The following is a 23,342-nucleotide window of genomic DNA, read 5'->3' on the forward strand; positions in this document are numbered from 1 at the left end:
AAGGACACTGAGGGTCTGAGCGGGGGCTTAGGCTGCCGCCTCCACAGCAGCTTCCCCTCAAGGTGCAGTGTCCTCAGGATGACACTTGTAATCGCCCCCATTGCCCCGAAGGCCCGCAGCAGCCGGGAGAGCAGGTAACGGAGGGGCAGATGGTTTCAAGAAACCGTCAATTCTTTGTAAAGGGGAGTGTTCAGTAACACTTGGAGTAATTATTTTCTTAAACTTGGAAAAGACACACAAGTGTAATCATAGGCTGGAAATCGATTTTGCTCCAAATTTATTATAGAAATCTTTAATGATTTATGTTTCCATGTGTTCATTACCATATCCTTCAGCTACATTCATGGATGCTTCCCAAAATTATGAACATCTCCTACATATCAGGTGGTGTGTGCTAGTCACTAGAGATAGACCAGGCACAATTCCTGTATAGAAGGAATTTGCAGTTGAGTGACGAATATAAATAAACCGGTGATCAGAATGCAGAGTGGGATTCCTTTCTCATTTCAGTAACAGCCATGTGATTTATAGTGTTAGATGAACAGAATGATAGAATCGGGTTCTATTATTAGATGAATAGAATAATAGAATTAGTAATGAGAATTGTACTTGACAACACAGTAATTCCGCCAGTGAGTCCCCCCAGAAGCCTGAACTGGTGGAATATGTTCTGTTGTAACCGGCAGGAGATGAGCAGCGAAGTCCCTACCCTGGGAGGCTAGTTTAGCCTTCACATGGTGGCCGCATCTTCCCTTTTTGGCACGTGTGGATTTTGTGTCTCACCAAAAGGGAAAATACGGAAGGATTTATCATTTTCCCTAGATATGCTGCTCTGAAAATACTTTTGGAGCTCCAAATGGTCCTTGCAGGTTTAAAGTGTATGACCTAAGAAAAGTTTAAGTAGATAAGACCTCATTAATGATGAGATCATGAATGAAGAAACTTTCTGTGACTGTGTCACGTTGTGTGAAGTTAGAGCATAGAGTTTAAAATAACTAAAAAACATCCTGACATGAAGTGGCGATATGCCGTGTTTTTCTTGATATTTGTATATTACAATGAAAATGCCCTTGTCTTCATGGTAATTATGTTTTCCCACACATAATGCTTCTGAATATTTAAGAATCTCTGGAAAAATAGATCTAAATATTTTAGAACATATTCTACAGTGTCAATGTACTGTGTGAAGAGACTTTATATAAGATATGTAGGCATTGTTAATATTAGTGCATTTGGTCACCCTAAATTTTTTTTATATTTTGTGTCAACTTCCAGTAGTTTGAAAAAATTATTTTAGTTTCTATACAGGAGTGGGTAAAAGTAGGTTTACAGTTGTGAATATGTGAAACAGAGTTTATTCTTGTATTAGTATTTACTATTATTTTTTATACAAACAACTGTAAACCTACTTTTGCCTACCCTTTATATAAGTCAAACATTAATATTTTTACATCTCTTGCCTGACATTTTCTAGATAATTGATCTCAATTTTTTGATCATATATACCTTTATCAGTAAAAAATTTTGAGCACTTACCCTTATATATTTTTATAGTATATTTATACATTAGAAACATACTTAATATATAACTATATTTTGTGATTTGTAGGACATATACAAATGTGACTTTAAAAGTATGAGGTGAATATATAGTTAAAATAATTTTTACTTTATGAATAACACTTTTCTCTCACTGCACTCTTATAATCATATTTTTTAAAAAGTGGTAGAATGTTTCATTAGTTTTGAAAATTTTAGGTCAACACTGTTATAGCAGTTCAAAAATCTGGTTGTTTCAATATGTGCTGTCAACAGCTTCTATGGCTGAAAAATTACCTTCCAAAAACATATACCTTCATACAGCAAAGGTTATCACTGATGTTCCTTCCATATATTAGTAAGTGATTTAAAATCCAGTATACTAATTATTCAAAGCGTTTGTTGAAACTTGTCTCACAAATTTTCCTTTTCCCTGATGTCATTCAGTTCTTGAAAAGTACTGGAAAGTGTTCTATTTTTATATTTTAACAAAGTTAAATAAAACTTTGAAAGATTTGGAAGCCATTTAAACAGATTAGAAAATTTTGCTTCAAAGCTTTAAAAGTAATACACTTCTGAGAGTTTTTATAGTTGGCATGTTATTAATGATAACAAAGTCACATAATACTAGAAATTAGCACAATTTTTCAAAAGCAGAGGCTTTCTCATTCACTCTTAAATATCTTGTTTACCTTAACAGATAGAAGATAGGTCTTTTTAAAAATTATCTGTTAGATATCACATTTTTATCACTATCATAGGAAAAAATTAGCAAATGTGGAACAAACCTCTTTTTGAGCAGGAAAATTAGGAAAGTCATGATAATTATGAGATCAGTAAAGTTTGTATTCAAAAGATTAAAAAACTTGGGCAAGGAGCCAAGGAGTTGACTTGAGAGCACGGGGATTACAAACTGCAGGTTCAGGGGCCCATTGGCTGGAACGTAACTTGATTTTATATCAGTCTCATGTAAGAGAATATAATTTTGATTTCACCAAGAGAAATATAAACTTTCATTTACCAAAAGAGTTTGAAGAGACATTCTTCTCAAGCCTGCTGAAATGTTAAATATTAAGTGCAACCTAGATCTTGTGGTTGAGGGAGTTGTGGGGTCAGAATGCCCAGGTTTGAGTCGACTGCCATCATGTAAGTGCGTGGCCTTTGACAAGCTACTTAACATTTTTTAGAGTTTATTTTCTTAGAATAGAAATAGTGGCTACCTAAAGAGGACACTTTATTAGGGTTAAATGGTAAAGTGGTTGTCATAGAGCCTGCTACATAAAGGATCAATATATTTTGCTTGTCATGATCACTTACCCAATAAGAAGTAGATATTCCCTAGGAATTCCTCAAGGAGCTAAAAATCTAAATACAGTAGATAAAGCTAACACATCAAAAATCTGAAATGAGAGCCACTGAAGCAAGTTATACTCTAGCATGAGAGAAATCAGTTTGGGTTGGAGGTTTTTTCTTTCTTTCTTTAATTTTTATGGAAATAAGACATCCAGCACGATTTGAAATCATAAAGGTACAGTTTAATGCATTTTCCAAAGTGAACACGCCTGTGCAGCCTGCGCCCAAACCAAAAATATCAGTGGCCCCAGAAATTCACCCGTGTATCCCCTTAAAGTCACCAAATAGGTAACAGAATAGGTAACCCCTATTCTGACATCAAATATCTTAAGTTGCCTGTGTTTGAACTCCATCTAAATGGAACTTAGATAATTTGCTTGTGAGAGCAGCAATGTTAGGTTTGTGAGATTCATTATGTGTGTAATTTTAGTTTCTCATTGTAGTCTAGTATTAATTGTATGCGTTGAATAAATCTGATTTGTATTACTATTTACTTTCCACTTGACAAGGAGTTGGGATTGTTTTTAACTTGAGGCTTACACATAATGCTGCTCTGAACATTTCTTACCTGGGTCTTTTGGTGAACATGCTCACGCAGATCTATTGGATATGTAGCCAGGAATTGAATTGCAGGATCTTAGTAGATGCATATGTTCAGGTAGATTCTATCAGGCGGTTATTTAAGGTGGTTGTCTGAGAATTCCAATTGTTCACATCCTTGTCAGCACTTGGTATTATCAGACTTTTAAATCTTAGTGATTCTGGTAGGTGTGTAGTGGTATTTTTTTTGTGTGTGTGTGGTTTTAATTTGCATTTTGTGATGCCCAATTAAGTTGAGTGCCGACTCATATGTTTATTACCAGGGGGATTCTTCTTTTCTAAAGTACCTATTGAAATCCTTTGTCTATCTTTTTATTGAATTTTCTGCTTGATCTTATTGATTTGTGAGAATTAAATTTTTGCTTGGCGTATAAGTCCCTTGTGGAATATATGTATTGAAGAATATCACCTGTACATTTCAGGCTTTAATGCCATTCAGTCTCAGCCGTAGCTACTGAGAAGTAGCAATAGTAAAGGAGTTTCCACCTCTTACCATTAAATAAGTAGATGAAAGATTCAGAGAGAGCCTGGCTGGGCACGGCTTTGCGGTTGAGCATCGACCTAGGATCCAGGCGATCAGGGTTCAATTCCCAGTCAGGGCACATGCCCGAGTTGCGGGCTCGATCAATGGCTCTCTCATCATTGATGTTTCTGTCTCTCTCTCTCCCTCTCCTTTCCTCTCTCTGAAATCAATAAAGGTATATTTAAAAAAAAAAAAGATTCAGAGAGAATTTAAATAGACAAATATGAGAACAGCATGGCTAATGGCTTATGTTTATAGTGAATATTTATTTTTAATGACTTAAAAGAAAACTTTTGAGGAGCTGAAACTTGCTGCTTTAAGTAAGAAAGATTAGCCAATCCTTGCTCCAGTTCTCTAAAAAAATTCCTGACTTACAATTTTCATGAGTTTCTATTGCTGATTCATTCAGTAGATATTTATATAGCAGATACTATGTATTAGTGATGTTTACTAGATATGAAGAGTAAATCAGGACAGCGTTCATATTACAGCAGGTAAAAAACTTTTCAAAAAAGATACTCATGAAAACAAATGACAAATTATTTTTGAGACAAATGGTCCTTTTAATGAAATATTTATTAATAGCAAGAAATACCACTCTAAATAATTAAACTAGTTCCAAAACATAACTAACAACATAATTGAAAATACTGTATCAAGAAGTCAGAATTCTATGAAGGAGAACTTGGAGACAATAAATACACTAATTACAGTTGTAATTACAATTGTGAGGAAAAGGCTTGCCTACAGTAGAACCAGTTCTATTTCTAGCCTTTAATATTCTTGAGGCAGGGTTATAAACATATCTTCAGAAAAGTTTTCTTCTAATGTAGTAGATTTTTACCCATAAACAAACCCAAATATATTCAATAGGTAAAACCAGAAAGCGCTTTGTGTGATTAATGATTAATCATTCCATTTGGGATGCCATTCAGTCCAGTGTGAGAATTAAAATGTACAGATTATACTGTATAAATGATAATATGTACTCAGTGAGAGTATATTCTTTTTAAGGGTCTGAAAGAATAAAAGGAAATACATATTGCCACACCAATAACTACTGACTCTGTTCTGCCACAAGACAGTTCACATCCTTTGATCTGAGGGACACATCTTCACTGTTTATTTGTGGGCCTTAGAAGTGTCACATTGGGAACAGGGAAGGTGACCAGGCACGGCCCTGCCCTCGCTCCCAGACATTTCTTCAGAGGCAGGAAACAAGCGCAAAAATAGTAGCTCATAGGGACCCTGACTCCATGTCAGCATTTCTCTGCTAAGTTTAGATCTGTCTTAGATGGAGCCAGGAGGAGGCCCCTCTTATCCCACAGGGCACCCTGTAGAGCCAGACCACCAGCAACACAACTATCAGGAAAGATCTATCACGCGAAGCTCTTCTCTCTGTGTTATTTTTGGTTGAACTAAAGATCATTCAACTCTACCTCATTCAGAAAAAACATTGCATATTTACAAGATCTTTGTATGCATTTGCTCATATGTGTGTATATATATGTATATATATTTAAGCTTCATCAGAGGACATGGTTAGAGAGGAAGGGAGAGAGAGAGAAAAAGAGAGAGAAACATCAATCGGTTGCCTTCTGGATGGGCCCAACCAGGGACTGAACCCGCAGCCTAGGGATGTGCCCTGACTTCCAGTCAAACCAGCACTCTCTTGGTGCACAGGATGGTGCTCAACCAACTGAGTCACCTGCCGGGCTGCTCATATATTTTTTTCTACATAGCATTCATTCATTCATTCATTCATTCATTCATTCATTCATTCATTTGTAAACATTTATAGATGTGGTTTCTGCCCTTATTGAATTTAGAATTCTTGTTTATAATTCATTTCATCAACTGTAGTATGTGGATAGAAAGTCTAGCTATTTTTGGTAGAAAGTCTAGCTATTTTTGACGATGCATAACTTATCCATGAAAATCATCCTAATATCCAAGTTTATATTGTGTTAATAGGGTATTCCATTTATTTAGATATGGCAAAGTAGGCCATTATGAGTATGGTCTATAGTGAGGAGTGCTTTAGAGATATTTTTTGTGTTTTACGGAATTAAATGTTATCTCCAAGTTTTTCTGTGAATCTGAGGATTTTTACTTTTGAAGTCAAAATATGGAAAAAACCATATTATGAGTAAGACTCATTGACTGGGAAGATGGTTCCTTACATATTTTTTGATGCTTAGGAAAACTCCAGGGAATTTTTTAAAAGGAGAATTAGTTGGAAAGATTTTAGCTTGCGGTTATAATAAAAGCAGATTCCTCTTTGGAAGTCTGTTTTATCAAAAACTAAAATTTAAAAGTCTGGGAATAACTTTAGGATTTCATTTAGATACCTGATGTCACAATACATGAAGAAATATAAAATGATCAGATTTATTTGATGGTTTTTAAGAACTAAAGGATGGCATATTCTCCTACCAAACAATGCCCCATAATTCAGATACACAGAAATGTGCATATTCTCATTTGAATAAATGATACAATATTTTTATAAATATATATATATAAAGAGTTAAATTGTGATTCTTGAAATATTTTAAAATTACTGTTTTTTCTCTTGGTATCATTTTAAAGATTAGGACAGAAACTTCCAATTTTCTCTTTCTTACCCTTCTGCAAAAAGAATACATTGTTTCAAGTTTCTCAACTAAAGTGCCACAGTTTTTAGTTTTTATATTTTTAAAATTACATTTATTCTCAATATTATTTTTAATTAGTTTCAAGTGTGCAGCACAGTGGTTAGGCAACTATATACTTTACCAAGTGTTCTTCCCTATATTTCTAGTACCCACCTGGCACTATACATAGTTATTATAATATTATTGACTATATTTCCTATGCTGCACTTTCCATCCCCATGACTAGTTTGTAACTACCGATCTGTACTTCTCAGTGCCTTCACCATTTTCACCCAGCCCCCCACCCCCCTTCCTCTGGCAACCAACAGTTTGTTCTCCGAAACTAAGGGTCTGTTTCTGTTTTGTTTGTTTATATTGTTCTTTAGATTTGACATGGAATTAAAACCATATAGTATTTGCCTTTTTCTGTCTGACTTATTTTACTTAACATAATACCCTCTAGGTCCATCCATGCTGTCACAAATGGCAAGATTTCATTCTTTTTTATGGCAGAGTAATATTCCACTATATATATGTATCACCTCTTCTTATCCACTCATCTACTGATGAGCACTTGGGTTGCTTTCAAGGAACATAAAGGTGCATATATTCTTTCAAATTAGTGTTTTGGGTTTCTTTGGATATATGCCCAGAAGTGGAATCACTGGGTCATAAGGCAGTTCTATTTTTAATTTTTTGAGGTAACGCCATACTGTTTTCCATAGTGGCTGCACCAATCTGCAGTCCCATCAACAGTCAAAGGTTCACTTATTTCCACACCCTCACCAATATTTATTGTTTGTTGATTTGTTGATGATAGGCCTTCTGACATGTGTGAAGTGATATCTCCCAATGGTTTTGATTTACATCTCTCTAATGATTACTGACATTGAGCATCTTTTCATATATTTATTGGCCATCTGTATGTCCTCTTTAGAGAAATGTCTATTTAGATCCTTGACCCATTTTTTAATTGGATTTTTTTTTGGTGTTGTTGTATAAGTTCTTTATAATTTTGGAAATTTACCTCTTATCAGATGCATCATTGGCAAATATGTTCTCCCATTCAGTGGGTTGTCTCTTCATTTTGATGGTTTCCTTTGCTGTGCAAAACCTTTTTAGTTTGATATACTCCCATTTGTTTATTTTTTCTTTTGTTTTCCTTGCCCAAAGAAATCAGAAAAAATATTACTTAGAGAAATGTTTGAGATTTTACTGCCTATGTTCTCTTCTAGGAGTTTTATGGTTTTGAGTCTTTTTTTTTTTTTTTAATATATCTTTATTGGTTTCAGAGAAAGGAAGAGAGAGGGAGAGAGAGAGAGATAGAAACATCAATAATGAGAGTCATTGATCAGCTGCCTCCTGCAGGCCCCCGACTGGGGATCGAGCCCGCAACCCAGGCATGTGCCCTGACAGGGACTCGAACCCCAATCGCCTGGATCCCAGGTCGATGCTCAACCGCTGAGCCACGCCCGGCCAGGCGAGTCTTACATTTAAGCCTTTAATCCATTTTGAGTTTATTCTTGTATATGGTGTAGGAAGGTAATACAGTTTCATTTTTTTGCATGTATCAGTCCAATTTGTCCAACATCATTTATTGAATAGACTATCTCTACACCATTGTATGTTCTTGCCTCCTTTGTCAAATGCTAACTGACCATTTAAGAAAACTGGGTGACCACTAAAAACTGAAATTTGATGCAATATTGAATATGTATGGTGCAGTCTTTATATCAAGGATAGAAATACATTTTACAGCTATGTTCTTTACAGTTAGACAATTGTTTTGGCTAATGAATGAAACTAGATGCCACAATTTTGAGAGGGTCATAACAAAGGAAATTGGGATAATTAAAGAGTTGGACTAGACAGATAAAGTTAACCAGAAAAACACAAAGAGAAAAACAACTGTCTTCAAATATTTGCCCTGTGAAATGTGATGTATTCTCACTTCAAAGTACAGAATAAGAATTACAGGTGAGTGTGTCATATGTATATATATAAAATCAGTTTCAGCTCAAAATGAGAAACAACAACCCCATAGTTTTCCTAAAAAGAAATAACCACTTCTTTTCCCTGTATCTTCAAAAAAACAAAAAACAAAAGGGAGGCACATTTTTCCATGTGTGCAAATCTAAAAATGTGTCTAGGAAACCCTCACATTTAATTAGTAATTTTGCTGCTTATAGATTGAAAATCATTTCCCTCAGAATTCCTAAGGTGTTGCCTTCTCCTTGTGCACGCTCAGCTATGACGCCTGGGGACCCGATTCCCAGCCTTTGGTGTAAGCCCTGTCTCCGGGCCTGGTATCCCCTCTCCATCTCTGCTGTTCTGATGCTTCATGGTGAAGGGACTCAGTGTCTTAAAATCTAGTTTGCAGGGTGTTTCATGGGTCCTCTCCTTAAGGAGACTGGTGTTGAGAAATTGGTTGTCTTATTTCTTTGATAATTTCTCTGCAGATGTGTGCATTGTTCTTTCTTGAATCATCAGGATTCTTGGATTGATTCTCTAATTCTCTCGTTTTTATTCAGTTTTATATCTCTCATTTGTTTTTACTTGATGCTAACCTGTCAGTACCTAAACCATCTACTGAATACTCTTTTCAGTTATATTTTTACCTAGCAAAAGATTCTTCTCGCATTCTGATCGTTTAGGGGGCACAGTATTATATTCTTGCTATATGCATACAGCTCCCTCCTTGTTTACAGTGTGTTTGGTTTTCAGGGTGCTTCTCTTTGCCTCTTGGTCCCTTGGACTTTTCCTTTGGTGCTAGAGTGAAAATGGTTTTTTTTGGTTTTTCTACTGAAGTTTTCCTTCAGATGTTGATGAATCTCGGTATCTCATTCTTATTTAAGAGTAAAGCACTAAAGAATTAATCGAAAACTGTGCATTTGCATAGAGTTTAGTGACTGATGATTTTCCCTGTAAGTCAATATTTGAAGTGCTTTTTCCTTGGAGACCCAGTTTCTCAGAGAAGGACCCCTAATGCCCTGCCTGTGGTGAAGACAGTGTGGGCAGAGAGACTGTAGGTGAAGACTCAGTGTGAGGGATTCCCTGTGTTTCCCCCAGCACCCCAACTCCAGCCCAAGCAGCTTCATTTCTGCAGGAAACAGGCCCCTGACCTGGCTTCCAGGCGCCTAGTGGCCCAGGGCTTCTGCAGGGGCAAGTCCGCCTCGCTCCCCAGTGATCTTCATTTTTTTACCCTCTTTATATCTCTTTCAGTTACTGAAATCTACTTTATTTACTTGGACTTTGCGGGTTGAAAACAATCGAGGGGAAGAAAGGAACACATGTGGCCGGCCACTCCTCTGTCACCGAAACTGGCTATTTTTCCAGCCAGATACCTGCTTTCTCTGCTTCTACCCCCTTTTCTCTGCTCCATCTTCCCTCTGAAAAAAATCAAAGTGTCTGAGGCGTCTTCCGTCTGGGTAAACAGACTTTTTCCCGGGGAGACACACAGGGCCTTCCTGGAATGCTTTGGGGTGACAGCCTTCCTCAAGCGACCGCCGAATGAGCTCTCCCTGTAAGAGCCTCGCCGGCCCCTGCCTTCCACCCAAGTGTCCCCCTGAGACGCCCGTGCCGCGGGTTGTAGACCTACTAAGTTTTCTATTTTCTCGGCATCTGGGGAAGGAAGCGTGAGCAAGGGGCGTGGAGGTTTCATACGCATTTGGAATATTGAGTCAAGCGCCGTTTCAGGTTCAGCCGCACGTTATGACCGTGAATGTCACACCTGCACTGGGGCCCAGGTGCCCTCGGCTGAGGAGACAGGATGGGCAAAGTTTAGCTGAGCACCAAACGTAAGTCTCTGACTCCAAGCTCCAGGCCCTTTTTATTACCCTCCCCTCTACTCCTTAGTAATAAAAACTCTGAAACCCCACCTTAAATTGTAACATAAATAATTCATTTTTATCTTAAGATACTTTTTAAATTAGCTTAAATTCGCTGACATATTAAATCAATCCCTAAAACATTCTTGCCTCAAAACTTTTATTGCACATGATAAATAGACATAATTATGTGGAATGGGGATTTTAATTTCAACTCTGACTTTTCCTTTGTCAAAGCATTCACAGAGCTCACTTTATATTTCTCATCTGAGAGCTCTCTGTGCATACTCCTTTCAGATCTTTATAGCCCTACTTAAAAGCAAACTTCTTGGCTTTATTTCTGTTAACTCCCACAGCTAGCACAAAAGCGTTTGTAGAAACGTGAAATGGTAAATCGCTATTCTGCTGGCACTTGATTTTAAGAATTTTGTAAATGTTACCATAGTAACTAGTGCCTTAAAAATAAAAAGTAAAAAAAAAATTAAAAAGGTATGCTTTAGTTGTTTTCCTGATCTCTTTACCTCTTTATGGTCCCGCCCACGCTGAATAGATTTGCCCTGTTCCATCCAGGAAGGCAGATGCTCATGATGCTCATGAGGCTCCCAGGGGATGGATGGGAGTGGGGTTTCCATCATGGGGTGTGCCATACAGTCTTATGAATCCCATGTGCTGAGATTTGTATAAAGACATCCGGAAAAAGTAAATTCACAATAATGGCCCCAAAAGAATAGTTAAAACTAGACAAGATTTATATTATTCTCATACCGACAATAACATTTTTTCCCTCTTATCATGTAATTATAAAGATTTGTGTTACTCAATGAGTCAATAAAAACTGCAAACAGGAACTCTTCAAATGAGTTCCACTTGCTAAACAGATTTTAAAGAGGAGTTTGAAATGTGCATTACCCCTTTGCAGTACAAACAAACTACATACTATTAGACAGAAAGGTAAAAGAATAAATTACAAGTCATAAACTAATGGCAGTTTTTCCTGAGTGTTTCTTGCTACAGATAATGCTTAACATTTTGAATTCAAATCACATTTACTGTTGCTTTTAGCAGAATAAACCTGAGTCCAATACTGTCCATAGGTTTATAATAATTGCTTATCAAGTCTTACTATTGAACAAAACAAATCCAATAATTGAGTAGCTATCAGTTAACCAGGTGACTTTTCAATCTTGATTTTCTAATATTTATTTTATGTGTGGAAAATAATATTATCTGATAAGTGAAGATTTCTGTATAAAGTACTTCCATGAGTTATTGCAACTCACATCCAGGTTTTATATTTGAAAGTGAAAATAATCACAAAGCTTTCCCAAAGTCATAATTTAGGAAATATTAACAACTATATTGTAGTAAATTATCTTTAAATGTTTACTTCCAATTGAATAAACCATGTTGCATTGACTAGCTTAAAACTTTAAATCTATTGTTGTATGCATATAAATATATACACATATACATTCAAAAGTAAAATTTTACAACATAAAATATAAGTTAATTTTACCATTATAGTATTATAAAGATATGAATGTAATGGAAGTTTACGGGATGTTGGTTATTAAGCATATATTTCTTTGTCTTTTAATTTGGAACTCAACATTTTTGCAAGTGAATCTGACTTTTAAATTTTTTAAATATCTGAAAGTGCCAATTTTACATATAATAAGATGTAATGCAGTAGAATGAAATATTTCAGTAGTAAATATTTTTAAAACCAAATGCTGTCTTGGTTTATTAAAGCTAGTTAGTCAAAGGGTGTCTGTAACAGGCTAAAAAGGAAAATTTTAAACTCCATTAAACTTTAAAACTCTCAGTATAGTCTTTCAGGAAATACTATGAATGGGGCCCCTGTTGATAGATTTAGTATCTCACTCCTTAGTGCACATATGCGTTGAATTAAAGGAACAGTAGCAGTATTTTACAGATTTGACACTAAATATGCATATTTTGGTCTTTTTGTTTGTTTGTTTTTGTTTAAACCGAGCAAGAGATACCTTACTCTCCTATACTTGGGCTGTTTTACTCTATTCTAACTACTTCGGTGTTTTACTTCTCTAATAATTGAGGAGCTCAGTTTAAAATAGTGTTCCACTGTTGTAGAGAATGCCCTTAATTGCAAAGTAGTTGTATAGAACTTGTATCTAAGATTTTACTATAGTGAGAGGCTTTTCTTTTAGATATGTAGGTGTCATTAGCTTCCTGAAGATTTTAAAAACCATGTTGTTCCTGGGGTTTAGATAGAGCCTCTATTTTATTTAAGGAATGTTATAGGCTTAAAAATCAGAAAGAAGAAATAAAACGCACATATGCACGGATGCATATACACAGTAGTGTTTTATTCCACAGAATATCTCATTTCTGGTCTGTTTTGATCTGAAACTCTATCACTTCCTTATTTAATGTCATTTCGTAGACAAACCTCTTGTTTCATAACAGTATTATAAAGACATTTAACATAACCGCCAACGCATCATTTTAAAAAGACTCTAGCAAAATAGCTACGTTTAAAATTTTTCCACTAAAATTTTTGACTTTGCTACAGAAACATGAAATTACTGAGTCTGGCAAGAGAGCAAAACAAAAATGAATCATGCATGTTCCTATATTGAGAAATTCATTGATACTTCTGGATTTTTCCTGCAGACTAAGGAATTTCCTTGAGACTAAGGAAAACACAACTAATCCTCTCAAGTTATTCCAAGAGAGACACTCAATACCTGGTTATGTTTTAGCTATTACAATATGCTTGTTTTTAAGTCAGAACCACTCCATTTTATACATTGTAAATTCATGCTTCTTACTCAGTTGCATTTGCTTTGAGGGAAGTGATTTCTGGTTCGTAATGAGAAGGCTGAGACTTGTACTGGGCAATGATGGCATTTCTGTGAGTTTAGCTCTCCTAAAGCAAAAATCATGTGAATTCTTTTGTCACAAGGGAGTAGGTGGTCCTTGGTCATCTGAAGAAATTAACTAATACCTGCCATACAGGAACAATCGAATGGCTGTGACACGGTTGTGAGCTTTTACGTTTTTAACAGATGGCTACGGACCCAACAGATGTCATATCTAGAAATAAAGTAAAACTTTGTTTCTTTACCTGACTGATGACTTACTAGGGTTATGTTTTGAAAAAGCAATCAGAAAATTCCAAGTATTTTGAAAGGCAAAGTGAAATTTAGTAATAGTACACCGCTTATTTTTATACGGTTTACTGTTTTCTTGTTAGTCATGTTTTATTTAATAGCAACATTAGGAAACTGAAATAAAGGTAAATGGCTGAGAGAGAAAAATTAATATATTTATATCCAGTTAGATTATTTAATACAAGTGAAAAACTAAATGCCATAATTTTTAACCATCCATGAAATGCTTTGTGATTAAGCAATATTAAATAAAATGTTTATAATAGTATTATCACATTTTGAAATATTGTTTAATTTTAAATATTTTCCTGATCAGCAAATGAAGAGGAATGTTAAAGAAGCAGTAGTTTTATTGTTACAAGATACCTCTAGTTCTGATTAACTGACCTTGAATGACTGACTGTTCTCTGCTGATTTTATTTATTTATTTTTAACAGTTTATTTTTAAGTTATAGTTGACATACAATATTATATTAGTTTCAGATGTGCAACATAGTGATTAGGCACTTAAATACCTTACAAAGTGATCAGCACAATATGTCTAGAACCCACCTGGCACCAAACATAGTTACTATGATATTATTGACCATACTCTCCATGCTGTACTTTACATCCCCATGACTTATTTTATAACTAGCAGTTTGTACTTGTCAATCCCTTCACATTTTTCACCATTTCCCTACCTGCCTCCTGTCTGACAACCATGAGTTTGTTCTCGGTGAGTCTTTCTCTTTTGTTCATTCATTTTGTTTTTTAGATTCACATATATGTGAAATAATGTATTTTTCTTTCTGTCTGACCTAATTCATTCAGCATAATACCCCTAGGTCCATCCATGTTGTCCCAAATGGCAAGGTTTTTTTCTTTTTATGGCTGATTAATATTCTATTGCATATACCATACTTTCTTCACCCATTCATCTGTTGATGGATACCTAGGTTGCTTCCATATCTTGGCTAATGTAAATAATGCTACAGTGAACATAGGGCTGCATATACCTTTTCTAATTAGTGTTTTGGATTTCTTCAGATAAAAACCCAGACATGGGATTGCTGGGTCATATGACAGTTCTATTTTTATTTTTATTCTTTGAGTCATTTTCATACTGTTTTCCATAGTGGCTGCACCAGTTTACAATCCCGAAAACAGTGCACCAGGGTTCCCTTTTCCACATCCTCACCAACACTTACTCTTTTTTTGTCTTTTTATAAAAGCCACTCTGACAGCTGTGAGGTGATATTTCATTGTGGCTCTGATTTACATTTCCCTGACGATTAGTGATATAGAGCATCTATTCATATGCCTGTTGTCCATCTGTATGTCTTTGGAGAAATGTCTATTCAGCTTATCAGCCCATTTTTAATAGGACTGTTTGATGTTGAGTTGTATGAGTTCTTTATAAGCAGTTGTAAAACACATAATACAATGATTAATAATAATAGAAGAATGAACTCTGTGTTTTGTGTACTTACAACTGTAAGCCTACCTTTGCCCACCCCTGTATTTTGGCTTATTACCCCTTATTGGATATATCACTTGCAAATATGTTGTTCCATTCAGTAGGTTTCATTTTCATTTAGTTGATGGTTTCTTTCTTTCTTTTCCCCCCTCACCTGAGGATATTTTTTTCATATTTTCCCCCAGCTTTTTTGGGGGGCGTAGAAAAAGAGAGAGAAAGAGAGAAACATCGATGTGAGAGACACATCTATTGGTTGCCGCTGGGAGCTGAGCCCACAACTGAGGCATGTGCCTATGACAGGAATTGAACTCTAGACCCTTCAGCCCGTGGGCCGATGCTCTAACCACCAACCACTGAGCCAAACCAGCAAGGGCTAGTTGGTGGCTTCTTCACAGTGCAAAGTCCGTTTAGTTTGCTGTAGTCTGATTTGTTTATTTTTACTTTGTTGCATTTACCCTAGAGGCATATCCAAAACAATATTTCTAAAACCAATGTCAAATAGTTTATCACCTGTATTTCCTTTAGGACTTTTATGGCTTCGGGTCTTATATTTAAGTCTTTAATCCATTTCAAGTTTAAAGTTGTGTATGGTGTAAGAAAGTGGTGTAGTTCCTTTTTTTTGCATGTATCTGTTTTGTGTTTCCAACACTACTTACTGAGGAGAGTAAGTCTTCACCCGATTGTATCATTCTTACCTCCTTTGTCCTAGATTAATTGACCGTATAAGCAGGGGTTTATTTCTGGGCCCTCAATTTTATTCTGTTGACCTATAGACCACACTGCACTATGATTGTTTGTAGTGTAGTTTGAAGCCAGGGACTGTTAAACCTCCAACTTTGTTCTTTTGTCTTGAGGTTGCTTTGGCTATTCAGGGTCTTTTTTGATTCCCTATAATTTTAGGGTTATTTGTTCTAATTTTGTGAAAAATGCCATTTATATTTTGATAGGGATTGCATTGAATCTATAGATTGCTTTGGGTAAGTATTCTTCCGACCATAAACATGGTCTGTCTTTCCAGTTATTTGTGTTCTCTTCAGTTTCTTTCATTATGCCTTATAGTTTTCAGAGAACAGGACTTTTACCTCCTTCATTAAATGTATCCCTGGGTATACTATTCTTTTTGATGCAATTGTAAATGGAATTGTTTTCTTAATTTATCTTTCTAATCATTTGTTATTAGTGTATGAAAAGGCAACAGATTTCGGAATATTAATTTGTATCCTACAACTTTACTGAATTCATTTATTATTTCTAATGGACTTGGGGGGGCTGGAATCTTTAGGGTTTTCTATATATAGTACCATGTCATGTGCAAATAGGGACAGCTTGACTTCTTCCTTTAGAATTTGGATGTGTTTTACTTCCTTTGCTTATCCAATTGCTGTGCCTAGGATGTTCAATACCATGTTCAATAAAAGTGCTGAGAATGGGCACTCTTGTCTTTAGAGTTTTCTGAGTGTGGCCATTCTCTTTATTCTTACCTAAATATTTATATGAAATGGGTATTATTTTACCAATATTACATGTGAAAAATAGAGGTTCAGTGAGGTTAAATAAATTACCTCTGGTTACCCAGCTTGTAAAGTCTGTAAAAGGCAGTTTGTGCATGACTAAGGAAGAGTGTAATAGTTACTTTTCAGGGCTATTTTGTTGCTTATTAAGGTACATACCAGTTCTCTTAGTGTATTTACCACTACTGTCAGAGAGGATGGCAGATCAGATAAACACAATAGTTATGGAAGCCTACACACACACACAGACACACAGACACACAGACACACAGACACACAGACACACACACACACACACACACACACACACAACACAAGGTTTTCCATTTTCTAGACCTGAAGATACATTTTATTTCCTTATTTTGTTTAGCAATTTGTTTCCAGAATTAATCAAGTGTCTCACAAATTAAGTCAATTCATTCACTCTTCTGTAGTATTCTTATATGTAAACAAACAAAGCAATAATCCACATTTCAAATATCAGAAGTAATCTTGTTCTGTAATATACAGCTAAACTTTAGAATAAGAATAGACTTGCCCCTAAGTTAATCATAGTAGAGTGGACTAATTGATTCCAGCTCTCACCCCTCGGTACTGAAAGCACCGGGTAACCTGCATAACTGCAGAATCTATCACAGCTTGAGGGCTTGCAAATTCTGTATTTGTTTTGAATGTCCTGTTTTCTGTAAGTAGACATTTGTCTTCACCTAATCTGTAGGAATGGATAACTTAGGTTGCCTGCATTTAATGTTGCCACCTCTGAAGTGTATATCTACGGTTCCAGAGTAATGAAAAAAATCTGAGAAAGCGTTTAAGACAATGTCAACTAAGGATGATCAATGCTTTGCACAGAATGCTGTCAATGAATTGTACAGTATTAATAAGACCTCAAGGGGGTAGGATGGTTTCAGAGATATAAAATAGAGAAAAAACAAACAAGAGGTTACTGGAGTGCCAGAGAAAAGAACCGACATGTTGGGTATTCCTACTAAATGGGATATTTTTGTGGCATCTTTGCAACTCAGAATGTATTGTGGTTTGAGGCAGGAAGGGTAGCATTTCACTATTTATTTACTGTAATATTGCCTCCTTCCAACTAACACATAATTATTGGTATAACATGTTCTGTTTTACTATAATCCCTACATGAATTTAATCAGCCATGATAAAATAATCTACTTATTTTTCTTCAGATATTGGGAGAAAAGAGCTCTACTTTAAGTGAAACAAAGGAATAATTTTTTAAATGTTATCTTTATTGTTGAAAGTATTACAGATGTCCCCCCCCTTATCCCCAATTGAACAAAGGCATAATTTATGTTGCAATACTTCAATTTTCTATTTTTTTCTCTCAAGGAACTTGAGTTTATTGACCAATAAATATATTTCATGGAATCTAAAGTGTTTTAATAAATTATTTTCTAGTTTTTGAAAAACAAATAATCATTGCTTATACCAAGTATCAACATCAGTTAATCGGCTGATATTTATTGTACTTGCCACTTTGTGGGTGATCTAAAATGCCCTTGACCTCCAGAAGGCTGGGTAGATAAAGCATGTGACAAAAGTAGAAAATGATGAAGTGCTAAAAACAGAGTGAGCCTCAGACAGAAGAGTTCAGAGAAATGAATGATTGACATGTGTTTACCCTAGAAACGGGCTTGACTTAGAGCTTTAGGATAACTAAGATTTAGAAAGCACCAGAGGAAGTGGTTAGTGGAGGTAAAAAGGAAGTGATATGAATAAGGCACTATTGGTGAGTGACTATATCACATTAAAGAGAAATGATTATATTATGCCTAAGTAGAGCAAAGGTTGCATGTTGAAAAGTAACAGAAAGTAAAGTTGGAAAAGTATGTTAACTGAAATTTGGATCAAGAAAGCAAGAATGAGTATAAATTTTGGTTTTTACTATTAAAGACAATAGAGAGCCATTGTTAGTTGTTGTTTTTTAATATATTTTTATTGATTTCAGACAGAGGAAGAGAGAGAGGGAGAGAGATAGAAACATCAATGATGAGTCATTGATTCGCTGCCTCCTGAACGGCCCCCCACCGGGATGGAGCCCGCAACCCGGGCATGTGGCCTGACCAGGAATCGAACTGCCATCTCCTCGATCCTAGGTCAATGCTCAACCGCTGAGCCACGCCGGCCGAGTGCATTGTCAGTTCTTGAGTGTTAAAAAAAGCAATATGTTTAAAATTATGTTTAATGGCCTTGGTTATAGATTAGAATAATGAAGAAAAGAAAGAATCAAAGATGACCTTGAGTTAGAATATGCAGTTTTCTGAAGAGTAACCTTAACTTTGATAGTGTATTGCAGTGTCCAAGTTTACAGTCCATTCACAGACACAGCTTATAGAGAAAATACACTGCTAAATTCTAGACTGAATCTTTAATGTCTCCTCTTATGTTACATAGTTTTGTAAATGAATTGGTGTTTCATATCAACAGTTAACTGCATACTTACTGAGGGATTCTTGGATTCTTGGCACTGTTAACTCAGAAGTTTACAAAACAGAAACACCTGGGCAATGTCTAGATTAGGCATATTGAAATATAGAAAGTCATCCATCTTTGTTCATCAACAAACTTACTTCTTCAAGATTGAGTTGAAATATCACTTTCTCCTTTAGTTCTTATGAAATATCCCAGAGAGAAATGACTAGTTACAATGAACTTCTTAATTCCATTATAATTTTTTATTGTATCATTTTTTGTAGTGTTTTTTTTTCCTCTGATCTTTATTGGGTTTAACATTTAACATCCACTCTGGCATTATTCATTTAATGGATGGTATGTGTCATTTAGATAACAAGCATTTTGAGGACAAATCAAGGGCAAAGGCAAGAGATGGTGCTTAATGAATCTATAATTCTTGGTATATTCCTAGAAAACAATGTTCATAATAATTAAATAAAGTAATATTTATCCATTTTTCACAAGTACTAGTGTATCACTATCATAAAAATTCACAAAAATTATTACTTTTTTAAATGGGCTAACAGGGACAGTAATAAATTTTCTTTTGTTCAAATGGTCACAATTTAAAAGTTAGAAAAAAATAATAATACACCTTAGTAGAAAACACTTCTGTGCATGAATATGTATGTATCCTCCCTGAGAGTATATGCTTGATACTTGTTAATATATGAGGCTTTGGTATAAAATATGTTACACTCTTTGAAAAATAGTGAAGTAAAGAAACAGGCAGGAAAGTGCCCAAGATAAGTGACCAAAAAGAGTAGAGCATATTGGTAGATCTGAAAAGACAGTCAGTCACTAGCAGGAAAGAATGTACACTTCATACAGTTTAGGAGACCTGTGGGGATTTTCACAAAATTAAGTGTGTTAAGTGGAATGTAAAGGCTGTGTGTGTTAATGGGAAGAGAACAGCTCAGATATGATAACAATAAGTCAATAATCAAGACACCAATTTAAATTAATTGTCTGCACAAATGGGATTTAGTATTGCAGTTAATATAAAAAGGTAAATCATTCCCAAACTATTTTTTAATTTAAAATATCTTAAAATGTATCTAAAAATCTGTTTTAGTCTAACAGTCTTTGAACTCATAATATACATAAAATGCATACTATATGATCTAATGTTCTCAGAACTCAGGATATGTTTCTAAATGAAACCATATGTGAGCAGCTGTCTCCGTTATGAGAGGACTTGCCTGGAACTCGTGTCTTCTTTGCTTGACTTTTCCCTGGTGCCTGGGTCATGCTCACAGTTGTCAGCATCCTCTCTGAGACTGTATGAAGGAAAACCATAGAAAAGGAAACTGATGTTTACTGAAGATGCACCAAGTGTGATAGGACTGAGTGAGACATTTCACATTCTTCATCTCATGTTAATCTTCATAATAAACTTGTAGTTCATTCGTGGTGATATTCCCAGTTTATAAATGAAGAAACCGAGGCTTGGACAGGAGATGAAATGTGCCTAAGGTTACCCAGCTAGTAGGGGGCAGAGCTGGTATTCAACGCCAGAGCCCAAGCTCTTTCCACTGCATTGCACTGGCCTCACTCATAAAATGGCAACTGGCTGAAAAAATAAATTCTAATCATTGTTTTACCTGTATCTTTATAGAGGTTTTAGTTATTTTGTTGTTTACTAAATATTTTGGAAGGTTGATGGTAGGGAGATACATCTTACAGATTGATACAAAAATAAACCCAAGCTGAATTGCACTTTAAAAATATACATTTTCAGCTCAGCCAGCATGGCTCAGTGGTTGAGCATCGACCCATGAACCAGGAGATCACAGTTTGATTCCCAGTCAGGACACAAGCGGGGCCTGCAGGAGGCGGCCGATCAATGACTCATCATTGATGTTTCTGTCTCTCCCTCTCCCTTCCTCTCTGAAATCAATAAATGCCTTTTTTTTTTTTTTTTTAAGAAAAACCATACATTTTCAGTTTTCTTAATCACAGTTTTCTGCACTGAGAGATCATGGCATTTTTTAAAACATCTCAAACATACTTTGCAGTCTGAAAAAGCATACGGGTTAACAATAGAGGAGGTAGTGACTATAAACAATCGAAAGCAAGTTTTGTTGGATTATCTGTGATAACAGGAGTTAACTCCAGATAGTCCTTAACCTTAAAATATCTAAAATCATTTATGTGCCAAAAAAGTGCTTGGCATATTGTAGACAATATTTTTAAATAGAATAAGTGGATATCTTATATCAACATTAACCCAGGGCAGATTGGCAACTTTTAAATTCTCTCTAATTAGAAATATCAAAGTATATCTTAATGAAAATGAAGTTTTGATTGCTTCAAGTTGTACTTCTTGTAGATATATTTAAATGAAAATAAAATGAATCAAGTGCATTTGTATTTCTTTTCTAGTGTTCAGCTTCTTGTGGTAAAGGTTTAAAGTACCGCGAGGTGCTTTGTGTTGACCAAGTTCAAGGGGCATTAGAAGAAAAGTATTGCAGTCATCTACAGAAACCTCGAACTCACAAAGCTTGTAGATCTGTCAGGTGCCCTGCATGGAAAGCCAAAAGATGGAAGGAGGTATGTGATGTATTTTATATTTACATATATTTTTTGCATTTAAAAAGAATATCTTAATTCATTCCGTATGCTTTCAATAACCTTGAAAGTTTTACTCCACTAAAATGTGCTGTATTCTGTTAGACATTTTTGTACTAATCTCTGAATTAATGCTGTACAGTGTTAACGTATTTGCTAAGTCTATAGTTAAATAACAAAAATTAGTCATTTAATTTTTTGTGGCTGTAAACTTTATAAGAAATTCTGTTACTGACTACTAGGGGGCTACTGATGATCATAATATTGTTCCAGGTATCCTAACAGTAAAATACATATGATAATGTATTCAGTAACTGCCTTGTTTCCACACCAAAGTCTTGGATTTCAACTAATGTTGCATTTTGGAAAAGGGACTGTTAAGTTCCAGAAGGAATCATAACTGAAAATTGAAAGTTAGGTGTCAGAACTAGGTGCTCAGCCCGACTAAGTCTGGAATGCACACACACTTCGAAAAAATCAGCAAAATTGAAGCTGTACGTAGGTGACATCCAGGCTGAGAACTGAGTTTATAAAAGAAGAGTGATCGATACCTGCCCTGGCATAACTCAGGGAAGCAAGCTCAAAAATCTAAATTAGGAGAGGCATGCATTTCAACATGGATGTCAAACAAAGAGCAGCTTGGGAAATATAAGAATCAAGTCCAAGAATGAAGTCGGAAACATTAACTAGAATAACTTCCCAAGGCCTGATTTCAATGGAGCTGGGCTTTCAGCTCAGCCTTCTGGCTGCTCTCAATAGTACCTTAGGGTGCTTAACCCATTTCTTACAGGGCCTGGCCCTGAAACAGGAAAAAGAAACCTATTTTCTGCTGATGGAACTTCCTTGTCTTTGTCTGATGTTGGAACTATGTTATTAGAAAAATGGGGGTGCCCCCTGACTTCTAAGTCATCACCGTCTACTGTGAGTTCAGAGCCTTGGTGCAAGGCGCTGCGTTTTGAGCGCCATGGCGTCAATGTGTTGTTATTGAATAAAAAAGCCCCCAATGCAGTGAGCATCTCAGGGGAGGTGGCCTCTGTCACGTGCTAAGGTGCTGAGAAGTGTGGTTAACGTTCGAGTGAAAAGTAGGGGCAAACACATCTCTGTGTTTCACCCCCACAAAACATATATTCTCGAGCATTGTCTTCTACATTTGTTAGTAAATAACACCAATTTTAATGGTTTAGCAGAGGTCATGATTGAAAAGATCTCCTACTAACCCGTTTTATTTAGCAAGTGCCACTACCATCTACTGAGTTGTTCAAGATAGAAACCATCCTGTTGCCTTTTCCCTTGACCCCAAATCAGTCCCTCAGCCCTTTCTCTCAATTCTATCAAGGCAGCTCCAGAATCTTCCTTGCCACCACCCATCTAGCGCATCGTCACCTGATCCCAGGTGTACCATGGTGTCTTTACATTGAGCTTTGCCATTATTTACCTGTGGGCAGTGTGAGCTGTAGCAGAACTTGAATGTGACCTTGTCACTTGGTAACTTCTATGACTTACTGTTGTCTTCAGAGGGTAGGTGTAAAATCCGACCCGTGCTGACTTCCTCAGCCTTGTCCTAGGCCGCCGAATCTCAGGGACGATGGGTATCTTGTTCGCTAAGCACTTAGCTTAATATTTCTCACTTTGAATACTGCAATTGAGTTTCAGAAGCGACATGCCACCTCACGATGTATTAGTTATA

General features: G+C 35.9%; 1 protein-coding gene across 1 annotated transcript in view; it reads left to right on the forward strand.

Annotated features, from left to right (window-relative positions):
* The window catches only part of ADAMTS20 (ADAM metallopeptidase with thrombospondin type 1 motif 20), a 158,611-nt gene that overhangs the window by 100,531 nt on the left and 34,738 nt on the right, over positions 1–23,342 (forward strand). The window contains exon 29 of the mRNA XM_016201022.2: positions 21,470–21,637. Coding sequence (XP_016056508.2) covers positions 21,470–21,637 — 168 coding nt within the window. The remainder of the gene's footprint in view (positions 1–21,469; positions 21,638–23,342) is intronic.

This window comes from Miniopterus natalensis, chromosome 2 (genome assembly GCF_054644295.1).
Source record: "Miniopterus natalensis isolate mMinNat1 chromosome 2, mMinNat1.hap1, whole genome shotgun sequence".
Classification (NCBI taxonomy): Eukaryota; Metazoa; Chordata; class Mammalia; order Chiroptera; family Miniopteridae; genus Miniopterus; species Miniopterus natalensis.